A 22433-nucleotide genomic window follows, 5' to 3' on the forward strand; every position below is an offset into this window, starting at 1 on the left:
TGTGGCTTCCTTGAGCACACACAACAATAAATGATGTTTGTGAAGCCGCGTCTTTGCACTGTCCTCTATGACTGCGTGGCTGGAGCTGAGATGGGGCTCAGTGGCACAGAGCTTACCTGGCAGGCGAGTGGCTCTGGGTTCCATCTGAGGTACCATCAGAACAGAATAAAATCTATTTACTGAGTATGTACACGGGGGGGACATTTGGTAGCCTACGGCAAAATGTCTATTCAAACCCTTTGCCCATTTTAAAATTGAGTTTTATTATATCTTTCACTATTGGTTTTGAGAATTCACTTACATGTTCCACCTAAGATTCCCGTATCAAATGTGTGTTTTTCTGCGGTGCTATTCTTTTATTTATTTATTTATTTTAACTGAAGTAAAGGACAGTAGGCAAAGGTATCTATAGCCAATCCTGATGACAGGAATTTAGTCCCTGGGACCAAGTTCTGAGGGTTGTCGCTCAGGACACCTCTGTGACACATGCATGCCCTCACACTCTGTGCTGGCTGGTTTAAGGTGAACTTGACACAAGCTGCAGTCATTTGGAAAGAGGCAATGTTAGCTGGGAAAAAAAATGCTCCTACTAGATTGGCCTGAGGGAAGCCTGTGGGCCACTTTCTTGATTAATGATGGATGTGGGAGGGCTGAGAACATTGTGGACGGTGCCACTTCTGGGGTATATAAGAAAACAGGCTAAGATCCCTGAGAGCTCTCAGACACTGAGCCACCAACCAGGCAGCATTCATGAGCTGGTCTGAGGCCTCCAACACATATACAGCAGAGGACTGCCTGGTCTGGCCTAAGTGGGAGAAGATGCGCCTCGAGAGACTTAAGGCCCAGGGAGTAGGGAGGCCTTGCAGGGGCTGGGGTGGAGGGCATCCTCTTGGAAACAGGGGGAGGAGAAATGGGATGAGGGACTGTGGTAGAGTGGACCAGGAGTGGGGCAATGACTGGACTCTTAAAAAAGTAATAATGATAAAAACTTAAAGAAAAATAAAAAAGAAAGAAAACAGGCTGAGCAAGTCACAAGGAACAAGCCAACAGTGTTCACCGTGGCTTATGTTTCATTCCTGTCTCTAGGTGCCTGCCTGAAGTTCCTGTCCTGACTTCTTTTCATGTTGGACTACTAACCGAAATAAACTTTCCTTCCCAACTTGCTTGTGGCCATGGTGTTTTATCACAGCAACAGAAACAGATATGCACCCATACATATACACACAAAATAAACTTTAAAAAATGTTTTAGAAGGACAAACATTTTAAATCATGGTACCTTTTTTTAACTTTTTTTTGGGGGGGTGGGTGGACCTAGGTCATATGTGGGCTCTTAGTCACAAAGCTCTTCTCTGTGTTTTCATATAGAAGTTTCCAGTATTTAAGTTAATTTTAGAGTTTGGTATGAAGTAGAAGTTGAGGAGTCTTTGCTTCTTTAAAAATGATTTTTAGTGTCTGTGCACAGGTAAGTGTGTGTGTGTGTGTGGGTGGTGCGGAGGCCAGTGTTCCATACTGTCTTCCTCTATCTCTTAACCTTACTTTTGTTGTTGTTGTTGGTGGTGTATGTGGGTATGTGTGAATGTGTACATGCATGCATGTGTGCACCTCTGCCACAGCACATGTGTGGAGGTCAGAGGACAACTCTGTGGACTCAGTTCTCTCCCTTCCACCTTTATACAGGTTCTGAACTTAGGCTTGCACAGCAGGTGCCTATAACCACTGAGCCACCTCACAGTCCTTGTGTCCTTCCTCCGTTTGTTTGTTGAGACAGGGTTTCTCTATGTGGCCCCAGCTATCCTGGAACTCATTGTGTAGACCAGGTTGACCTCAAACTCACAGAGATCTTATTGACTCTACCTCTCACGTCCCACCACATCTGGCATGGAAAGCCTTTGTTTTCAAGGGTCTCTTTTTCCAGAGCAACTTGCTTCTTGGTCATGATGTTTGTGCAGGAATAGAAACCCTGACTAAGACAAGGGGCTAGAGAGAGAGCTTAGCAGTTAAGATGGTGTGGGAGAGATGGTTCAGTGGTTAAGAGCATGTACTGCTCTTGAAGGGACCTGAATTCAGTTCCTAGCACCTGTGTTAGTCAGCTCATAACTGTTGTAACTACAGATCTATGGGAATTGACACCTTTTTCTGGCTCTGTAAGCATTTATGTTCTTTGGTACACACACACATGCACACACGAGGGCATAAATCTTCAGAAGGACTGGAGAGATGGATCAGGGTTATAAGCCAATCCTTCCAAAGGACCTGAATTCAGTCCCCAGCAGCCAAATCATGGGACTCACAACTGCCTATAGCTCCAGCTCCAGGGAACGAATTTGACACCTTTATCTAGCCTCTGTAGGCACTTACACCAACAAGGTGTGCTCATGCATGTATATATATATACACACACACACACATACACACACACAAATAAAAGAACTCTTTAGCGTGAAGAACATGCACTTCTTTTGGAATCACATTGGCAATGAAGAGAGTTAGCCTCGTGTGGGTCATAAGCAAGGCAGCCTGTTTTGAAGGACTGGCATCTGGTAGACTCTTCTCAGACTTCAGGTCTGCTTACCAGTGAGTAGCAACTGCCATTGGTAAAATGTCCTGGAAACTCCCTTTTCTGACTGCAATGAAGTCGTTGTAGTGACATTTAAACGAGGGCCACCCAGTTGCTTAGGGATCTGGGTGACACAGAGACACTATCCACACAGCTCACACACCCAAGTCACAGGCCTGGTGAGAGCCCATGCTGCCCACAGTTGCATGTGGCTGTGGTCATTTCTGTTTCATTATTTACACTCTAGTGTGTGCACTTGTGGCTTTTCAGGGTGCTGCCAGTGTGCACCAGGCCAGAGGGGGCCATTGGAGTTCCTGTCCAGGGGAGGAGCTACTGCCCAGGCGATGGCATGGGCCTGACAGCCAGCTTCTCCCAGTGCTCCCCATTCAATAAACAATGCACAGTAGCTAAGATGTCACAACAATGTCTTCCACTTGTGCTGCCAGGGCCAAGGGACAGGACCAGAAATGCCCTCCTACTAGGGCAGTTGTGGCTATGCCAGGTTAAGGTCTCAGATACATCAAAATGAGATACTGAGATGACTGAGGTGACCAATGAGGCTACAGATAACCCTCTCAGGTATGCAGTCCACTGTGGAGTGACCATGATGATGGGGAAGGTGTGGTTCCTAGGGCACAATATGTCTGTAGGAGTGATGAGCCAGCCCTCTAGGGCCTCTGAGTTATCCTGTAGCATGGGTGTCTTCTACTGTCCTGTGATTTCTGGAGTCAGTTGGCTGCTTGGAGACAGAGTGATGCTCCGTAACCTGCTCTTTCTCTTCCCATCTCAATGGCTCCAGCAGCTTGGTCTGAGGCCATTGCTTCTTGGTAGTATGCAGCTGGAGGCAGCGCTTATTAACTGCTATTCTGTGGCTGACTGCTGCTGAGGGTTGGTGTGTGTGTGTGTGTGTGTGTGTGTGTGTGTGTGTGTGTGCCGGAACATCTTCCAGATGTAGCCACAGCTACCTGATAGCCTAGCTCCAGCTGTGACCCAGGGCCATCAATCTCCAACTTGCCAAGCTTTTAGGAAAACAAAACCCAATGAAAGTAAGGGAGGTTCAACTTCTGGAAGGGAAGGGAACTAAAAGGAAGGAAAGGGAAAAGAAAAGGAGGCCCAGCCAGGCCAACCATGTGCCATGCTTATTTCTCTTCCCCTTGCAACTTCCTGCCTTTGCCAGGCTGCCTACTTGACTCTGAACATTGGGTACTCAATGTATGGTAGCAACTCCTACCAAAGGGGCTCTTTATGGATAGAGCAGACCCCCTTTCCTTTCTGTGTCCCACAGTGCGTTCTGGTTGGAGAGATGAAATTCACAACAAAACACAGCTGGACAGTTCAGTGCCAGCAAGATGATGTTCCATGTGTCCCTGGCAGAGTTAGGATGAATTCTCTGGGTGTGCTGGGGGGTTGGTGGCCCCTTTATCTCCACTGCCTCCTTGTGTGGCCCAAAGTACTCCTGCTGGAGGTGCTGGGGACTGTGGAGTGGGTACTTCAGAGCTGGTTCTATTTTGCTGCCAGAGAACACACAGACCAGGATGGGCCAAAGGCAAGGCCTCTGTGGCCAGTGGCTCATTTGCTCATCTCCTGGGCAGAAGCCCACCCTCAGTAGGGCAGAGGTGAGAATCCAACTTCCCAGCACCTGATCATCTGTGCCTGGTGTGTCACTCCAGGGCATGGGACCATGTTACAAAGGTGATGTCCTCACAGCAGCCAGGCTTCCAGGCATCCCAGGGGTCAAGTGTCCCCTGGCCTGGTGTGGCCTGGTACCCTGATGAGTATGGTATAACCTGCTCTGTGGTGAACTCTCTCTTTCCTCTTCCTCCTGTTCCATAGAGGGTTCAGGGAAGCAAGACACTAAGGAGACAGTGGCCAGGATGTTTTGTAAAGCAGGTTGTCCCCACAAACTTAGGGAACAACTGGCCTCAGTACTCCCAGTAGAGGTCAGCCCTGGAAGGCTGGGGCCAAGGCTTAGAGACACTGTGTGGATGCATCTCCTAGTGTGTCACCAGCAGCAAAGGGTCCACTGGGCTCTGCAGGGCATCCAGATCAGAGGGTGGCCAGGAAGCCGTTCTCATATCTGCCTCCTCTCTGCCTGAGCAGGCTTTTTAGGGGGTGGCATCTAGCAACACCTCTTTCTGGCTACTTTAGCCCATATCTTCACTCAGAGTCTCCCTCCACCTGAATCTTCAGATCCTGGAACCGAATCTATTCACTATCCCCAGAACAGTCCACGAGCAAAGCTCATCACCTGCTCTTTTGCCTTTCTGGCTTCAGTACCTGCCCTCCTCTTCCAGGCAGCCTTCCTCGGTCATTCAGTCTACAATTCTTAATTTAGAGCGTGCTGATTCCTTGGGAAATGGGACAATTGGTATCTCCCAGTAGGAAGACTACGCTACTTACTTAAACAAACAAACAAACAAACAAACAAACAAAACAAAACAAAACAACAAAAACAAAAAACACCTGTTTTGTCTTTGACGATTGATTTAGTTATTCTGTTATTGTGATTTTTTAAAAAAAGACCCAGCATGGCCAAAGGCAAACTAAGAAAGAGAGTTTCTTTTGGCTTATGGTCCCAGAGCATGAGAATCCAACGTGATGAGCTGCAGGCATGGCAGCAAGCGCCAGGCATGGTGGCCTAACAGCAAACACAAAGCAGAGGGGAGAACTGAAAACAGGCTTACACTAAATGCTCTAGGTCCTGCCTCCAGAAGGAGACCAAGTATTCAAATGCCTGAGCCTAAGGGACCATTGATCATGAAAACAGGTGGTGGCACCATTGAAAAGCTACCATTGAAAAGTTCTTAAAGGGCTATGGAGATAGCCTGGTAGGTGAAACGCTTGCTGTACCTGAATTCAGACCCCCCCATCCCCACCCAGGACTCACTCTAAAGCTGGACATGGTGGTGCCTGTCTGCAACCTGGCATTTCTACAGTGAGACTCCATGAGGTAGAGATTGGAGAAACCCTGGAAGTTCACAGACCAGAGAGCCTGGTATATGGAGCAGCAAACAGCGAAGAGGCCCTGTCTCAGCAAGGCAGAAGTTGGGGAAGGGGTGCACCTAACTCTGCAAGGATTTGATGTGCCAGGGAGGGGAGATACCCAGGGGTGCCGCTACCCTCTCAGAGGAGAAGGAGAGGGGAGATGGACTGTGTGAAGGCTGGGGGGACTAAGAGGGGGTAGCAATTGGGATATAAAGTGAATAAATAAATATATCTTTAAAATACTGTGTTGGGACTGCAAAATGGACCAGTGAGTAAAGGCTCTTGCTCTGTGAGCCTCAATGTTTCAAACCCCCAAATCCCTGGAACCAACTCCCAAAAGTTGTCCTCTGATCTCTACACAAGGGCTGTGGCATGTGTGTGTCCACATTCTCCCCTCTCCCCACCCCCCATACACGCACACACAAATAAAATAATAAAACGATTCTAAAAATGGGCAAACAGTTGCACGTCAGCCTACTGAACTATTTCCCAGTCACTATCTGTCTCAGTTAATCTTGAGAAGGTTTAAATGTGTCAAATTCTGTTAAAATGGGAAAACTGAGGTAGCTGATGTTCAGAGGACCCACGACGTTTGCCTGAGGTTGTAGACAGGGCTCGATCCCAACCTGCCTGGACCACTCTACAGCCCATGCCCATCTGCCCAGTCCTCTCCTTTTTGATTCTTTTGAATTTCCTAACACTTTTCCAGATCAGCCTGTTTCTGACTTAACTCTCTCCAAGGGACAGCAGGCTGAGGCCGCTGTTTCTGTTTTTAAAGATAGTTTGCAGAGGTAGGGAAGAGGCAGAGGTCAGCTAAGGTGGTGGGGTATGTGGTCCTGGGTCCCCATGCATGTGCCTGACCAGCTCACCAGCCAGCAGGACAGACACATAGAGCATCCAGCCTCTTCCGGCTGCCCAGGGCCATTCTAGCACTTCTCCTCTTTCCTTCTGAGCCTCCTTAGCCAAGACCTTGTGGTTGGCCTGCCCACAGAGACCCAGTGCCCAGCACGCTGCCCCTAACTGCAGTCCCAGCTCGTCTGTGAAGTGGGTGGGGAGCTGTAAAGCCCTTTTAAAGGAGCAATAAAAGTTTTGGGTTTCAGATCTCTTCTTGAAGAAGAGAATAACAGAGACAGGAAATTTCAGTAGCCGACTGACAGAGGCAGGCGGCAGCACACGGACTGCCTCAGACAAAAACACCTCTGCGTGCAGGTCCTGGCCGGCGCCCAGGTTCTCTCCTGCGCCCCAACTGCTTCTCCCCTGCTGGGGGAAGCCAGGCTGCTGCTACAATGGACTGTTGTGTCTGCCTCGCTGTAAATGTTTATACTATCCCTCTCCATTTGCCTTGCTGTCCAAGGTAGGGCACACTCTTCTTCCGAGCGGGGCCCCAAGGGGGTGTACCAGGAGGGTATGTGTGTGCACACTTCATGGTGGGACCAAGGCCACGTGCATTTTCCCTGGCCGATGAGGTGGGTGTGGTCATGCCCAGGCCCAGGACAGCTATGACAGTTCTGTGTTCATTCATCTCTCCAGATTTAGAAGTGACAGACTGGGAGGAAGACCCCATCCTTCCAACCATATCCTGTAAGGAAAGTCCCAGACTCTCTGCTTCTGCTCCTTGTCTGAGAGAGAAAGAGCGAGAGCGAGAGCGAGCGAGCGAGCGAGCGAGAGAGAGAGAGAGAGAGAGAGAGAGAATTCTAATTCACTACCATGTACCCGGAGTTCAGACACACCCTGGCATCTGCAGTCCTGCTCAGATTTCAACTTGAAGTTTCTACTCACAGTTCTGACTTGGCTTACTGACAACTACTGTGCACATGATCAGCTGTGCCAAGAGGGGCCCCTATATTCATACAGCAGGTTCTCTCAGGCAGTATGGCTCTTCAACTCCTAGGAGCACCCAGAGTAGCTTTTCTAAGCATTCTACAGATAGGGTTGCAGGGGTGCGTGTTTTTAGATCTCCCCATCATGCAAGATAGGAGAGGAAGTTCTGTCCGGAGTCCTAAGTGGCTGGGTGACCTTGGAAGCCCTCTTTGGCTTCATGTGCCATGACTCCCAAATTCCACAGACACAGAGACCCTGAGATGGACAGGGTTCAGAGTTATTGGCATCTTGATAGCTTTAAAGTCTCAGTGGCCCCTGGGGAACATGGTGGCTCATTTCTTCCAGTCTTCCCTTCCTGACCCTGGCTGGCATCCCAGGAAATCAATGTAGACCTTGGAGAAGGCCACAGCTGGAGAGACTGGGGAATCCATTGCTAGGTCTTCATCCAGTGTCTGGTGTTACTAGCATTCCTAGACTTCGGTGTCCTTATCTACAAACTGGACTCAGGTCCAGGGCCCCGAAACAGCAGCCACGGAAGCTGCAATGCTTGGGAGGGTAAGGCTACATCTGGAGCCCAAGAGCCAGGCGCAGGCTGTGGTGGCTGTGGTGGCTGTGACTGAGAGCGGGAGTGTGCCTCCTAATCTAGGGAGTGTGACCTACAGACTTGGCCAGGTGCTCAGAAGGCTCTCTGAAACCAGCGGCACCACCAGGGAGAGTGGTGAGTGTGGCCCCTCTCGGCTCAAGGACATCTTGCTGCCTCCAGTTTCCCAAGAGTGGCTGCAGAGTTGCTTTCTGGGGTTGGGGGTAGGATAGAGAAGGGATGGACTGGAGACACCCTGCAGACACGTGCTTGTCTCCTCTCACTACGGATGCCCAGATCTGACTGAGCAGTCTGTCCTCTAGAAGCAAATGATGACCTAGAGGAAGTTTGGGCTCCAGAATATCCTGTGTCTTCTGGTGCTTGAGCTCGTGCGATATGTGTTTAAAGTATATCTGCACATGTCCTGTGTGGGTATGCGTTTTTCATCTGCCTATGTGATATGTGCCTGTACTTGACTGGAGGCCAGATAAGCGCAGAGCAGTAAGGTGAAAGAGGCCTCCATACCTCAGAGCTGTGTCCCCAATCTGTCCCTTTGCTTCCCCTCCTGAGGTTTGGTTTGTTTGTTTGTTTACTTTATTTTAGTTAATTTTTAGATTCCTTTATCTTTAATTTTTGTGTCTGGGCGTTTGCTTCCAAGTATGCATGTGTACCACATATGTGCCTGGACCCTTGGAGACCAGAAGACAGATTTGATCAGACCCTCTAGAACCGGAGTTACAGATGGTTGTGAGCTGCCATGTAGGTGCTAGGGACTGAATCTAGATCCTCTGTAATGGCAGCAAGTAGTCTCAACCACTGAGCCATCTCTCCAGCCTTCTGCTCCTTTCTTGAGGAGCCCCAGAGCCCAGACTGTGTGGTCTTGGCTTCCTTACCTGTGAAGTGAGGCCTAGCCCTTAAGAGCCATGTTTGAACATTCTGAGGCCAGAGATGGGATGAGGCTTATGGGTAATCTCTGTCTACCACCAGGGCCTGGAGTGATGGGGAAAGGGCAGGTAGAGATGCACAAGATACAGAGAGTTGTGGGTGGTCTATACAGAGGTAGGGATCCAGAAGGCTTGCCCCGGGGGGTTTAGCTTGGAAGAGAGGAGCACTCAAGTCAAGTGGCAGAACTGCCTTCTTGAAGAGGTACAGGAGGTGACTCAGGAAAGATTGCCAGCTGCCTACTGGGTGGGGACCTCATGTGGGTAGCTGCTTCCTTGAAGTCCCACCATCTGGAAATATAAATAAGTCCCAGACAAGTATAGGTAACTTCCTGCTGACAGCTGGGCCTTGGGTCACTAGGAAAGGGATGCTGGGGGTGTTGGGGAGATTTAGACTTGTGAGGTGATGTCTGAAATCTGCTGTTGAGGCTGCCATGTCCTGCCATGCCCTGACCCCCAGGCTGTCACAGACAGAGCTGCCCACAGCATAGCACAGTCCCAGCAATGCCTGGCCCAGCCTGCACCCACCTCTCCTTCAGGGCCTCAATGTAAGTTTCAAGATAGTGTAGAGTAAACCAAAGACCAGCAGTATACCCTGCTTTCAGCCCAGGTACCCAGGCCAGCAGACTTCCTCTGAACACAGGCACTCCTCCAAGACCAAAACTGTCACACTCAGCAGACAGACTTGTTCCAGGAACTAGAATGTATGTTAGGCGAAGCTAATGACTAGTGGCTGATCAAGAGTTTACTGTGAATGGCTTGATCGAAAACCTGCAGAAGGGATGGGACTCAGGCAGGGGTATGCAAGGTTCGCTGGCTCCAGCTTCCTAAGTGGAGAGCTTTCAGAGCCTGGGCAGGGGTTAAAAGGGCAATCCCAGTTTCCTAGGGAAAGCAGACGATTCTGACAGGCAGGACCTGGGAAATAGATAACCCTGCATGCTGCTGGGTATTTACTGGTCTAGGGTTCTCTGCCAGGCACACCTATGGTTGTGAGGCCTTGGGGGATAAAGTTCTTTTTTTTCCTGAACAGAGTGAAGCAACTGGTGAACACAGAACCAGTGGGTCCCTAAGCAGCACTCAGCAGAATGCAGCAGGCCTGCTGGTCTCTTGGGGTGTAGAGAAGACCATTTCTCATGTACAGGCCGCATAACAAAGTATAGGAAGTACCTTGGGAGAGACAGCAGGACTGCCAGGCAGGAAGGCAGGGGCCTGGTGTGTGTGTGTGTGTGGGGGGGTATAGTCAGACACAAGTGCAGCAGAGGGTGGAGAAGGTCAGCTTGGCGGGGGCCCCTGCGTTCCCAGCCTTCTTGTTGACCTTGGGCAGCAGCAGGACAAAGGACATGGCCAGGGCACAGTGGTAGAAGCTGTGGACGTAGGTGTAATCCCATTCCTGTGGAGGAGAATGAGTCAGTCTGGGCCTCCATCCCTTCCCTAAACCAAGTCCTAGCCATTTGGTGCCTCTGTCAGCCAGCCCACCCTGAGAAGGTGGCAGAAAGGCTTGCTGCCTTCCTCTGTTCCATGCCTCCTGGGTGCTGGGCACCAGCTCCTGGTTCCTTCCAGGACATGCGTGCATCTTGGGTGCAGGCTTCCTAAAGTCAGGGCCTGACTTGTCCACTCAGGCAGTGAGGCTAGTACACTGGGGATGGTGAGTACCATCCTCAAGAGGACAGAATTTACAACTTGGAGCCTCCATATGTGGCTGTTAGTTAACTATTTCCAGAGGCTCTTGCTCCCCTTCCCCATAGGCCAGGTACCTCAAAGAAGAATCGAAGCATCAGGGCCAGGGCCCCAAAGCACAGGCCGGGGCCTATCTGCTGGGTGTAGATGCTCTTGTCGGGGTACAGGCCCTTCTTCTCTTTCATCTTCTTCAGCTGCAGGCACAAGGTGGGGACATCAAAGTTCTTGGGGTGCAGCACAGGAAGGGACCCCTCCATGAACTGTAGAAGAGCCCTACCCCCATTCCTCTGTATGCCTGACTGATGGGACTCTCTGGGCCAATTTCCCCTGGGTCCTCTACTGCCCGCATCTGGTGGGCTTTGGCACTTCAGTGGCAGACGTGATCAGTTTTCCCAGCTAAGGGGTTTTCCTCTGTTAACCTTGGTTTCATAGGCCCTGTGTGTTCAAGCTTGGTAAGATGGAGTGTTACATGGAATAGATGGGAGTCCCATGGTTCCTCACTGGAATGCACATCCTTGGGGCCCAAAGGTATTTTAGGTATTCAAGATTGTTCAGGTTTCAGTGGGGAAGATCATTATAAATACCACTGTCAGGTGTGCACAGAGGGCACAGGACAGCAGCCCTGACTGAGTGATGTGCACAGTGGGCACAGGACAGCGGCCCTAATTGCACACCTCACTAAATACATTATATGTACAAATGCTGTCAATGGCCTCGTGCAAATCAGGGCAAGCTTTGTCACTCTGAGTGATGATATGTTGCTGTTTCCAAGTGTTCTAAAACTTGCCATTAGTAACAGGAGTGGAGGTCCCAGTGAGCAGTGCCAGTGACATGGGCACCGCCTATTAGCCTGAGTGTAGGCCGTATGACCATCAATCACACAGTTCTAACACTGGGGCCCCAGAGAGGAGAAGAATATTGAAGATCACCCATGGGCCCTGTCTTGCCCCGGGAACCCCTATTTCCCATTTCACTCAGCTTCTTCTCCCCAAATGTTGTATTCATGTTCCTTTCCTGAAAGGGTGAGACATGGGAAAGAATTGTACTCCGTTCTAAGAAGTAAGTCCAAACCACCTGCCTATCTAAGATCTAGGAGATGGGGTCTGTGCCCCAGGCATGGGTGGCTGCAGCCCCTCACTCCCATTCTCACCAGAGACCTGGGGAGGCTGGCATTTAGTGGAGGGGGGCACTGGCACATGTATGCTATCCTGGCTAATTAAAATCCCATCAGGATGGGTGTGCTGGGCTTGGACACCAGCATTCAAGAGGCAGAGGCGGGCAGATCTCTATGAGTTTGAAGCCATCCAGAGATACAAAGTGAGAGTCTATCTTTAAAAACAAACAAACAAACAAACAAACAAACAAACAATCAAGTCAGATCCAGAACCAGTGAAGAGCAGCAAGGGGCCATGATAGGCAAGACAAAGAGGCAGTTATCAGAGCAAGCCTTCTTGTTTATGCATTCCAGCTTGTTAACTAGCCATGCAGAAGCCCAACACCTCTGCCTTGGGTCAGAGAGGGCCAGCTTCGGCTCCTCAAACTGGAGTGGGATGGAAGCTTCTCCCCTCGAAAGTCAAGCACAGCTGCCATTACCTACTAGGGCTGCAGGTTAGGCTGCTGAGCTCTGTGCATTTCAGGTTCATCCTTAACTTAAAATCAGAATAAGCCCGGGTTCCTCGGAGCCCACAGGAGTAGGATGTGGCTTGGAAGCTTCCTCCCTGACTATACCTGTCCCCACTTTGCTGAAGATGGATCAGAGCTCTCCCACCCCTGGCCCTGCCACTCCCCTCTGACACAGACACAGACACAGACACAGACACAGACACAGACACAGACACAGACACAGACACAGACACAGACACAGACACAGACACAGACAGACACAGACACAGACAGACACAGACACAGACACAGACACAGACACAGACACAGACACAGACACAGACACAGACACAGACACAGACACAGACACACAGGCATAGACACAGACACAGACAGACACAGACACAGACACAGACACAGACACAGACACAGACACAGACACAGACACAGACACAGACACAGACACAGACACAGACGACACAGACACAGACAGACACAGACACAGACAGACACAGACACAGACAGACACAGACACAGACACAGACACAGACGACACAGACACAGACAGACACAGACACAGACACAGACACAGACGACACAGACACAGACAGACACAGACACAGACACAGACACAGACACAGACACAGACACAGACACAGACACAGACACAGATGACACAGACACAGACGACACAGACACAGTCACAGACACAGACACAGACGACACAGACACAGACAGACACAGACACAGACAGACACAGACACAGACGACACAGACACAGACACAGACACAGACGACACAGACACAGACAGACACAGACACAGACACAGACAGACACAGACACAGACAGACACAGACACAGACACAGACACAGACACAGACACAGACGACACAGACACAGACAGACACAGACACAGACACAGACACAGACATAGACACAGACACAGAGACACAGACACAGACAACACAGACACAGACACAGACACAGACACAGACACAGACTCAGACACAGACACAGACACAGACACAGACACAGACACAGACTCAGACTCAGACTCAGACTCAGACTCAGACTCAGACTCAGACTCAGACTCAGACACACAGTCACACAGACACACACAGACACACACAGACACACACACAAAGGCACACACACACACAAAGGCACACACACACACACACACCCCACCGCCTGCCCCAATCTGCACTGCTGTAGCTCTACTTCCAGGAACCTGCAAGATCCCAAATGGTGCTTCCTGCATGAGGTAGCAGACAGGTGAGAACTTGAAGCCTGAGTGCTGTCTGCTTGGTCTGAAGCCTGCTGGCCTGGAAGGTCTGTGTTTTGGGCCTAACTGCTCTGGGTGGAGCTCAGAAAACATCCCTGGGTCTTTCCTGCTATTGGGAAATTTGTTCACGATGGCTAACTTAGGTGGGTTTTAGGCCATGGAGGTGAGAGGGCCTTGAGACCATAGAGGGGTTAGGAGCCTATACAGCAGAGTAGATGCCAAGCGCCAGGCCCTCCTCTAGGCCTCCCACTCAATACCCTGCTTCACCCCCACCTCACACCTTCCTTCCTCATGAGAACCATTTCCAAGGCTTGCTTCTTTCGGGAAGACTATCCAGATTAACCTATCTGCTCTCCAAACTGGTATTATACCTGTAAGCAGTGTTGTCTCTCAGAATGATAATGATAGTGATCTTATGTTGATGAAAAGACTGACAGTGACAGTCATGATGACAAAAGGTCTCCTCAGCTCTGGGTATATTAAAAATCACACCTGTGCCTGTGCCTGTGCTTAGAAGCATTCTTTATGGGTATTTGGATGCAGAGCAGAGGTCAAGAGAAAAGGAGTTTTGGCTTTATCCAGGACCAATAAACCAGCAGGGCATGGGACCCGAGCATGAGCCACCATTTTTAGGAATTTTAGGGTTTTTGGCCCAATTCTTACTAATTCACCTGCATATAAGGATATGGGGTATAGGACCCTACATAGGAGAAACCAAGATCAGGGAAGAAATGCAGGTTCCGTGGTCTCCGACAGTGGAGATACTGGAAGTACTCACCCACTTTACAGCAATGATGAGGGTGGCCGTGCCTATGGGACCGGAGTATACCCCGTAACCCCAGCGGTCATGAAAAGTCCGCACAGCGATGGTAAGGACGCCAAGCATTGTGAAGGTCGATCTCTGGGGTTCATCAAAGTCGGCCAGTGCTGGGGAGAGGCATAGCTATGGTGAGCAGCGTCCCTCACATGGCTGTGCCTCCATCCTTGGGAACCTATTGGTATGTCCTCTCAATCTGTAGGGCCAGCCTGGTTTCCATAAGGTCTGAATTTTGGTTATTTGGAGGGAGTGGGTGATGCTGCTTCCCTGGAGCAGGGTGGCTGAAATAAACTGGTAGACTGAGTGACCAGCATTTCCTAGGAATCCTGAGACAAAAGTGTTAAGACTAATGATTGGTGCGCAGAGCTGAGTCTCAGGAGGGACCCCGGGACTGCATCCCTGGGAGACAAGGGTGAGCTTGCTTGGTTTCTCCCTTTTCTCTTTCCTTCCCTTCCCTTTCTTTCCCCTTTCTTTGCTCTCTCCCTCCTTCTCTCCCTGTCTCCCTTCCTCCCTCCCTCCCTGTCTCCTTTCCTTTCTTCTTCCTTCATCCTTTCTGCTTTCTACTTTTCTCTATCTCTTCCTTCTTTTTCTTTCAAAATTTTGCAGTTGCTGGTAATGGAATGAAGGGCCTATTGATTACCAGGCGAGCGATCTGCCATTGAGCTGTATATACCCCAGGTCCAAGGTGAGGATTTTGAATGGTCTGCCTTCCTAATACACAGAGCTGAGCTGACCCATGAGGGCAAATGCTCCTCTGAGCCTGGAGGACAAGCTGGGAGGCTAGGTCCAGGATGCCTTTGGCCTCTCCTTTGTATGCTTCTGTTTTTTAAATGTCACAAGTGCTAACTACTGGAGTCACTTAAGGATGGTGGAAATGAGAGTGCAGGCATCAGAGAAATGTGCATGTCTCTTTAAGCAGATTAAGCTCTGCAAAGCAGCAAGGAGGGAGGATCTCAGAGAGGGGCTGGGTACTGGCTGGGGTTCAGGACTGGCTCCCACCCATTGGCCAAGATGGCCACTTACCCATCAGGGAGACCCACATGCTCAGGGCTGTTCCATAGATGCTGAAGTACTCCAGAATGTCACGGCGCATGAAGCACAGCACAGACAAACCAGGCCCATCACAGGCATGGGAGAACTGTAGGGAAATCACATGAGGTCAGCAGGCAGTGGGCAGCCCAGGAGTGGGTGAGAACTGGTCCCAAGGCTCAGGTTCACTAGCTGTGAGCCCCTAATGGTTTTGTACCTCAGCCTCCTCCCTCACACTATCAGAGCCCTTGTGGAGATTAAACAGGTGAGTCCATCTAGCCTGGGAGTGCAAAAGTCTTTGTAAATATCCCTTTCAGACTCAGCACTGGCCCAAGGCTGGTGAGAAGCATGCTCAGAAGGGCATCCTTAAAGACCACTTACACCTTTGCCCATGACTGACTGAAAGTGTACACATTCCTATGCCAGTCTTTGCATAGGAGCCTTTTATCCTGGACCCCTGTCTCTCCATAAAAGAGGAAGCCCTTAGATTCCCCCCAAGCAAGTGCTGATTCTGACACACTGGTTTCTTTCCCCCATATGCCAGCAGGTGTGTCCCTGACTCGTAGTTGAATAGATTTGCTTCTAAGCAAAAGGTTCTATATGCAGGATTTCCAAGCAGACAACTTATTTCTTGCAGAAAACAACTTGCTCTCCCTTTGCTTCACATTTCATCATTTTAAGTAATATTTAATTACATGACATAATTATTTTGACAAGTGCAACTGGCACAAACAAGCCCAGCAGCCAGCACAATGAGCTCTTGGTAAGCCCAACTTAGCAGGAGGGAGCAGGCAAGCTGGAAAACAGCCTTGTCTGGAGGCAGCAGGGGCACCACCGAGGGAGGCAGGCGGAGAGCTGGGGACCCTGGATGATGGATGTATCAGTCAAGCACATAGGGCCTACTTAGAAGCTCAGAGACCTCCTGCTGGTCACAGTTGCACATGGACTCTGTCAATCAATAGAGAGCATCCAGGGGAAGGGAGGAGGTGGTCCAGCCTCTGTGTTGGGTCAGCCCCAGCCTTGAGCTTTGGGTTCTGCACCTTTTAAAAGGGAGATTGGTGAAGAGGAGGTTAACCAACTAGGTATGAGCTCAGGAAAAGACAAGCTTTGGGTTGGGCCAGACCAAGGTACGCAAGTGGAGAAGGAAAGGAACTCAGCTCTGGGAGGGGACTCTGCTCTTCTGGCTCCTTACAGAACCACATGACCCCACCCCACCCCACCTGAGCCCATCATCTGTAGCATCTTGCTTCCTTCTCTTGTATAGGCCCCCATGAATGAGTAAAACTTACTTACTGTGAGATCCTGGGAAACACTCATGCCTTCCCCCACGAGGAGAAGAGCTTCCTTAGGCTTGATCTCAACATAGAATACTTGGCTACATGTGAAGGCCAGAGGAGCAGGCTTTCTAACAAGGGATCTAACTGTCCTCAGGCCCTGAGGATTAATTTTTTGGGGGGTGGGTGACCTGTGTGACAGTGAACTTCCCTGGGGAACCTCCTGCCCAAGGAGGCAGGGGCAAGGCTGTGATGTGTACCCTTTCTCCCCAGAGGCAGGGAGATCTGGTCCAGCTGGTGCCAGGCTAGGACACAGCTGGGTGTGACAGGAGCCCTAACCCTGCTGTCAGCTCAGAGCTGGCAGAGGGGCCCAGGTTCTCTCAGGTCTCTCAGGCCCACCTTGTCTAATGGCATGAGAACACCTGTTCTGTGGGGCTTACAAGGGGACCCTAACGATAACTGCGGAGCATGGCACCCCACACTGCAAAAATGAAATGCTGTTTAAAGTTTGCTTTCATTAATCAAACTTTCCCCCAACCTGAAACCAAGTTAATATGTGCGTTATGGGCATTTAAACAATGTGCTTGCCCTGGGCAGAATTAGCTCACCTCTGGGAAAAACAATTCAATCGATCTTATTATGCTTTGCATTTCTGGTGGAGGACTCTAGTGAGTCTTTGTGACTCTTTCATGCCCGACTCAGAACAGTATATGTTTGTGTGAGATGTGGTGACCAGGTCTAAGACCACGTGTGTTAGAAACAGCAAGGTATGGAGACCATGTTGAAAGCAAAATGTGGGTGTAGGCTGATAATATCTGATTGTGGATTTGTGTGCTACTGAGTCAAAGGGCCAGAGAGACAGCTGTCTGCTATAAAAGCCTAAGACTCAGATCCCATTCTTTTTGTCCCTGTTTGTTGTGCTGTTCAGCAAGTAGAAAGGATGATATTGTCTAAGATTCTTAGATTAGAACCTGATTTTAGATTAGATGACTATCAGGTTAGAACAGGAGAGGGCAGAATTCTTTGGAATACATCAGATCCACCCGCTGTGTAACTGACACCAAGAGTCATTCTTCTATTCAGCAGCAGCATACCATACAACTGGTAGTTGTCATGGAGAGTCCTACAGCAGCCACGTGGAAGGCAGAACTCTGTGAGGAACAGATTGTGGCTTTGAGGCCAGAGGACATTTGTCATAAGAGACAGCTGGCCCTGCCACTCTGGGTGGGGTGTGGCAGGGTGGGCCTCCAAGGCCAGTGCAGAGGCAGCTGTAGGCCAATTAGACCCAGGCAGGCAGGGGTGACCTGATTGGGGCTGTGATTTGCTGGACTGTATCTAACACAGGCCTTGGGAACAAGACCCTGGCTTATGTCCTTGACCGTGGGGTCTCATCTTGGCTCTGACCTTGGCCAGGTCTCAAGAGGAACAAATGACAGTGTGGGACAAAGTACTGTGGGGCAGACCAGGATCTGAGTGTTCATGGTGACACTGGTGGCCCAGTTTCTCTGAGACTCAGTTTCCTCTTCTATCAAATTGAAATCACTATGTTAGGCTCGTGGGTGATAATGAGTCCAACCCCACCATGGTTGCTTTCTTGTGACTTATCATTGGCCTAATGTCCTCCCCTACTGAAGTGAACTCAAGAGCCATAGAGTTTCCAGTTCCTTGGGTTACCTATGGGACCACCACAACCAGGAGGTAGACAGGTGCCAAGCCCTCCCCCACTGTTCTCAGCCCACATGCATTGTGGCTTCTCCCACCACTAGAAAGTCATGCCAGCTGACTCAGGATATGGAACACGCATGTGAGCACAGATGTGTGAGTTTGTGGGCTCACTCATTGAGAGCCAGCTGGATACCTTCACATACTCTATGCCCTTGCCTTACTGAGACCTGCTGCAGGAAGGGCAGGCCTAAGGAGAGGATGCTAGTCTCTAAAAGTTTGGCTCTGCTCTAAGGAGGAGACTAGCAGGCTGCTTGCCAACCCTGAGCATGTATCCTACCAGTGTGTGGGCCTCACACCAGACAAACTAGTGAGGCATAGTGTGATGAGAGAGAAACGAAGGTTACAGAGTGGTAAAAGAGACAGTGTGACTCCTGGTTAGAGGATAGCTGAGAGGGCCATCATGAGAGGTACTCAGAAGGACTAAAGGGCAAAGTGAGAGGAGGCCTTTAAGACAGAGAGTAGATGGGTAGATGAATGGACAGGGAGAGAGATGGTTGGTTAGCAGATAATAGAGAAATGATAGACAGATAGACAGACAGACAGATGATGGATAGACACATAGAACAAGACAAATGATAAATGAATAGATGATAGACAAAGGAGATAGAGAGACAGAAGCAAGTTGAATGGGCAGGAAGATAAAGTCAGGAAGACACAGAGCTCTGGTCAAGAACCCAGGGGAGAGCAGACCAGGGAGAAGAGGAGAGTGAACTCCTCGGGGGAGTGTAACTCTAGAAATCAGAAAAAAACAAAAAAAAAAAACCCCAAAAAACAAACAAACAAACAAACAAAAAAATTGGATACAGGCAGGAAGAAGGAAGAGATAGAGACTGGGAGAAACTAGACACAGAACCAGTCAAAGAAGCAGAGGGAGAGAGACCCATGGCGGGAATAAAGAGAAGCAGAAACCCAGACACAAGGCTTCAGCAAAGCTGGGCCAGTGCCAGACATGCCCCGAACGAACGACAGAGGAGTCACCCAGTACTGTTGCCTGGGAACAGAGTGGAGAAGGAACTAAGAGGCAGCCAGCCAGCTAGACACATAACAGGAAGAGAAAGAAGGACTCAGGGAGAGGCTGGCTCCTCTCAGTGGGGGTAGTTCCAAATTCTGGAGCTGCAGTCACCCAGGCCCTCTACCTTTCCTGAACCTAGTAGATCCATTCCTAGGCCTGCTCACTCACCTTGTTCCTCCTCAGCTGAGCAACTCATGGAACAACGTTGGTAGAAAGGAGAGAGAGTCTGAGGAGCACCAGGCTTGACCTTAACTGACACCGGGCTCTCATGGGCCTGGCCTCAGTCTCAGGTGTCAATCACCCCCCTCAAATGTCTGGCGCACATGGAGAAACTGAGGTCCACAGAGGAAGACAGATTCCAGGAACCTTCTCTTCCCAGTCACCACCCCCACTGCTCCCCCAGACCCAGACTCTTTCTCTTCCAAATCCTGTTTCTGCATCACCTGGCACAGGACAATGGTGGTAACCCTCCCGTGAGGACTTCCTCCTAATTTCCTCCTTCCACACTTACCGCCACAAAGAACATGGTGAAGAGGTAGACCATGGCCTCCATGTAGAAACGCCTCTTGGTAGCGATGCTCACTGTCGGGAGGAAGGCCAGGCTGCTGAGGGTAGGCAGGAGCAGTTTGGCTACAACTGTCCCCATGGACCAGGAGGAAGGCACTGACTGGGGAGAAGGTGGTAAAGGCCCCCCTGGTCTCCAGGGCAGGAAGAAAAAGAGCCCACTTCTTTGCTTCTCCAGCAGCCCTGACCGCAGCTGTGGCAGCACCCACAAGGAGGGCTTAAGTGCTCTGAGGCAGCATGTGTCCAGTGACACACGGAGAAGGTCCAACAGCTGATGTACCATGTGGTATGCACTTGCCTCTAATATATTCTCTCTCTCTCTCTCTCTCTCTCTCTCTCTCTCTCTCTCTCTCTCTCTCTGTCTCTCTCCTTCTCCATCCCCCTCTCCCTTTCTTCCTGAGGAATTCCCCCAAGGAAGCCATGTTTCTTTTTTGGAAGTCTTGGGGACAAGTTCCTATGAATGTGACCTCCTACCTCCTGGTCATTTTCTATCAGGGTCCTTGTCCCAGGATGAACATGGCAAGGGTCCTACTATTTGGGTCACACATCAGAGGGGTGCTGGAGACTAGGAAACTTAGTTTAGTCAGTTCTGGTCACTCCAAAGACCTGCAGATAGGCTTCACCTTTTCCTGGCCCACAGCCTTCTTTACCAGCTGCTGGCCTGTAACAGCTCTCTGCTCGGCTACATTGTGTCTTACCTTGCTAAGTTAGTGGCCAGGGCCCCTCAGCATTCCAAAGCTGCTGCCTGGACTTTTAAGCTCTCATTCCCTCTTTTTACAGCTCCTTGGGCTGACTTCAGGAAATCACCTTCTCCTGTTGCAAAATGTCTTAGGGGAACTGTCTGGCAGGCACCCCTCAGCCCCCAGCCAAGGAACAATGGTGTGTGGTCCGAGTTTCCCAGGCCGACTCTTTCTCGGGTTTACTTATGATCAGCTCCTAATGCTGTCTGTCACTGTACACAGGGTTTAAACCCATAGTCTGAAGGCTTCCGTCAGGTGCCTTTACCTGTACAACCCTCAGTGTTCACTCCCAGTGCTCTGGGATGGGACAGTCCTTTAATCCCTTCTTGGTAAGCTGTCCCTTGCTCCCCAGCAGAGGCAGCCACCACTATTGATTTCTGCCAGGGCCTGGACTTAATCAGTGGCTCACACACTGAGCACACTCCAGGTCCTGGCTCCTTTTCTTTCACCTGCACAATGACCCTGAGATCTATCCTTACTGTTCTACTGCAGTTCCTTTGGTGGCTGGGTGGGCTAGAAGGCTATCCCTTACTTCCATCCCCCTAGTACCTAGACCTTGAGCTATAGCAGGTTCAAGGACCAATACATACTTAGCGGGGAGCTGAGGTTGTGGGCTTCCCTGCTCTGTGAAGGCCTGGCTGCTCCATTCCCCACCCCCCATTCGACTACCAGCTCCCACATCCCTTTCCGGAAGCACCTTGTCTCAAGTTGTCTGAGGCCCATGCTCATAATGAAATATAACTTGAGACACCTGGTCTTGTGTTTCTCCTGCCTAAGACTTTCCCAGGATTCTCTCAGGCCCTGGAGGAAGCTTAACTCTCCCAAGCTGTCCATATCCACACCTAGACATGACCCCAGCCCTTGAGAATGCTGCTCCCAGAAGCAGCTGCTCCCCCAGCTTCGGCTTCAGGACAACACTTCCTGTTCCTTGCTGCTCCAGCTAAGGCCTGGTTTATTCCCAGCCTGGACTACGGTATGTCAGAGGTGAAGGTTGTGGTGATCGACAGGAGTGAGGCAAGGGGCTTCTTCACTCTTCCTCTGGCCTGTCCCCCCACCCGATCCTACATCCTTTCTATCCTAGTACTTACCATGATGATAGAGATGCTGGAGTTGATGCTTGTGCCCTAGCAGTGGCTCTGTCTGCCTGTCTCCCTGCCATACTTCCTTCAGGCCCAACCTAGTTTTTTGTGTGTCTTCAACAAACACCAGAGGAATGAATGGCTGTTAAAAGAATGAATGAAAATCCAGGGAGGCGGGGCTGATTTTAGTCTGGCTTTCTAGGGGCCAGGTCCCTTTCCAAATGGGAAAACCAGTCTCTGCTATATGAATGCTGGTGATGGGGGCTGGGGAGGTTCGTGGTTGCCCCTGAACAATTCAGGTGGGGGTCTTTCGTGACTCTCACCTCTCCTCTCACTGGTCCACAGTCCTAAGTCAACCTCAGCTCCCCACAATTTTCAAAAGGGTCGTAGGAACAGTACTAGATGTCAGGTACTCAGGGAGGTAGCAAGAAGCACATGTCCCAGAGCCATAAACCCCAGAAGCAGGAAAACATTCCACAGCTGTGTGTGCGCATGTGTGTGTATGTGCATAAGTGTGTGTCTGTGCATGTGTGTGTATGTGCATAAGTGTGTGTCTGTGCATGTGTGCGTATGTGCATAAGTGTGTGCCTGTGCATGTGTGTGTATGTGCATAAGTGTGTGTCTGTGCATGTGTGCGTATGTGCATAAGTGTGTGTCTGTGCATGTGTGTGTATGTGCATAAGTGTGTGTGCGCATGTGTGTGTATGTGCATAAGTGTGTGTCTGTGCATGTGTGGGTATGT

The 22433-nt window shown here is 50.2% G+C and overlaps 1 protein-coding gene across 2 annotated transcripts; it reads right to left on the reverse strand.

Annotated features, from left to right (window-relative positions):
• Nucleotides 1–9574: 9574 nt before the first annotated feature.
• On the reverse strand, nt 9575–20100 carry Mymk (myomaker, myoblast fusion factor). Of its 2 annotated transcripts, none has more exons than NM_025376.3 (5): nt 19820–20100; nt 15292–15406; nt 14230–14378; nt 10641–10757; nt 9575–10276 (listed from the first exon to the last, which is right to left on the reverse strand). In NM_025376.3, exons 1-5 carry the CDS (start codon nt 19952–19954, stop codon nt 10127–10129), a joined length of 666 nt encoding a protein of 221 aa, NP_079652.1. In that variant the 5' UTR covers nt 19955–20100; the 3' UTR covers nt 9575–10126. The 2 variants fall into 2 exon arrangements, with proteins under 2 accessions (NP_079652.1, NP_001153074.1); NM_001159602.1 differs by lacking the exon at nt 19820–20100 and adding an exon at nt 15679–15807.
• Nucleotides 20101–22433: the final 2333 nt, after the last annotated feature.

This window comes from Mus musculus, chromosome 2 (assembly GCF_000001635.26).
Source record: "Mus musculus strain C57BL/6J chromosome 2, GRCm38.p6 C57BL/6J".
Taxonomy (NCBI): Eukaryota; Metazoa; Chordata; class Mammalia; order Rodentia; family Muridae; genus Mus; species Mus musculus.

Excerpts from the sequence above, each read along its gene's own strand:
- Mymk (NM_025376.3), bottom strand. The coding sequence starts at position 19,954 with ATGGGGACAGTTGTAGCCAAACTGCTCCTGCCTACCCTCAGCAGCCTG. Across the intron at positions 15,407-19,819 it reads TCACCATGTTCTTTGTGGCG|TTCTCCCATGCCTGTGATGG; the intron begins GTAAGTGTGGAA and ends ATTTCCCTACAG. Across the intron at positions 10,758-14,229 it reads TCATCATTGCTGTAAAGTGG|CTGAAGAAGATGAAAGAGAA; the intron begins GTGAGTACTTCC and ends TTGTGCCTGCAG.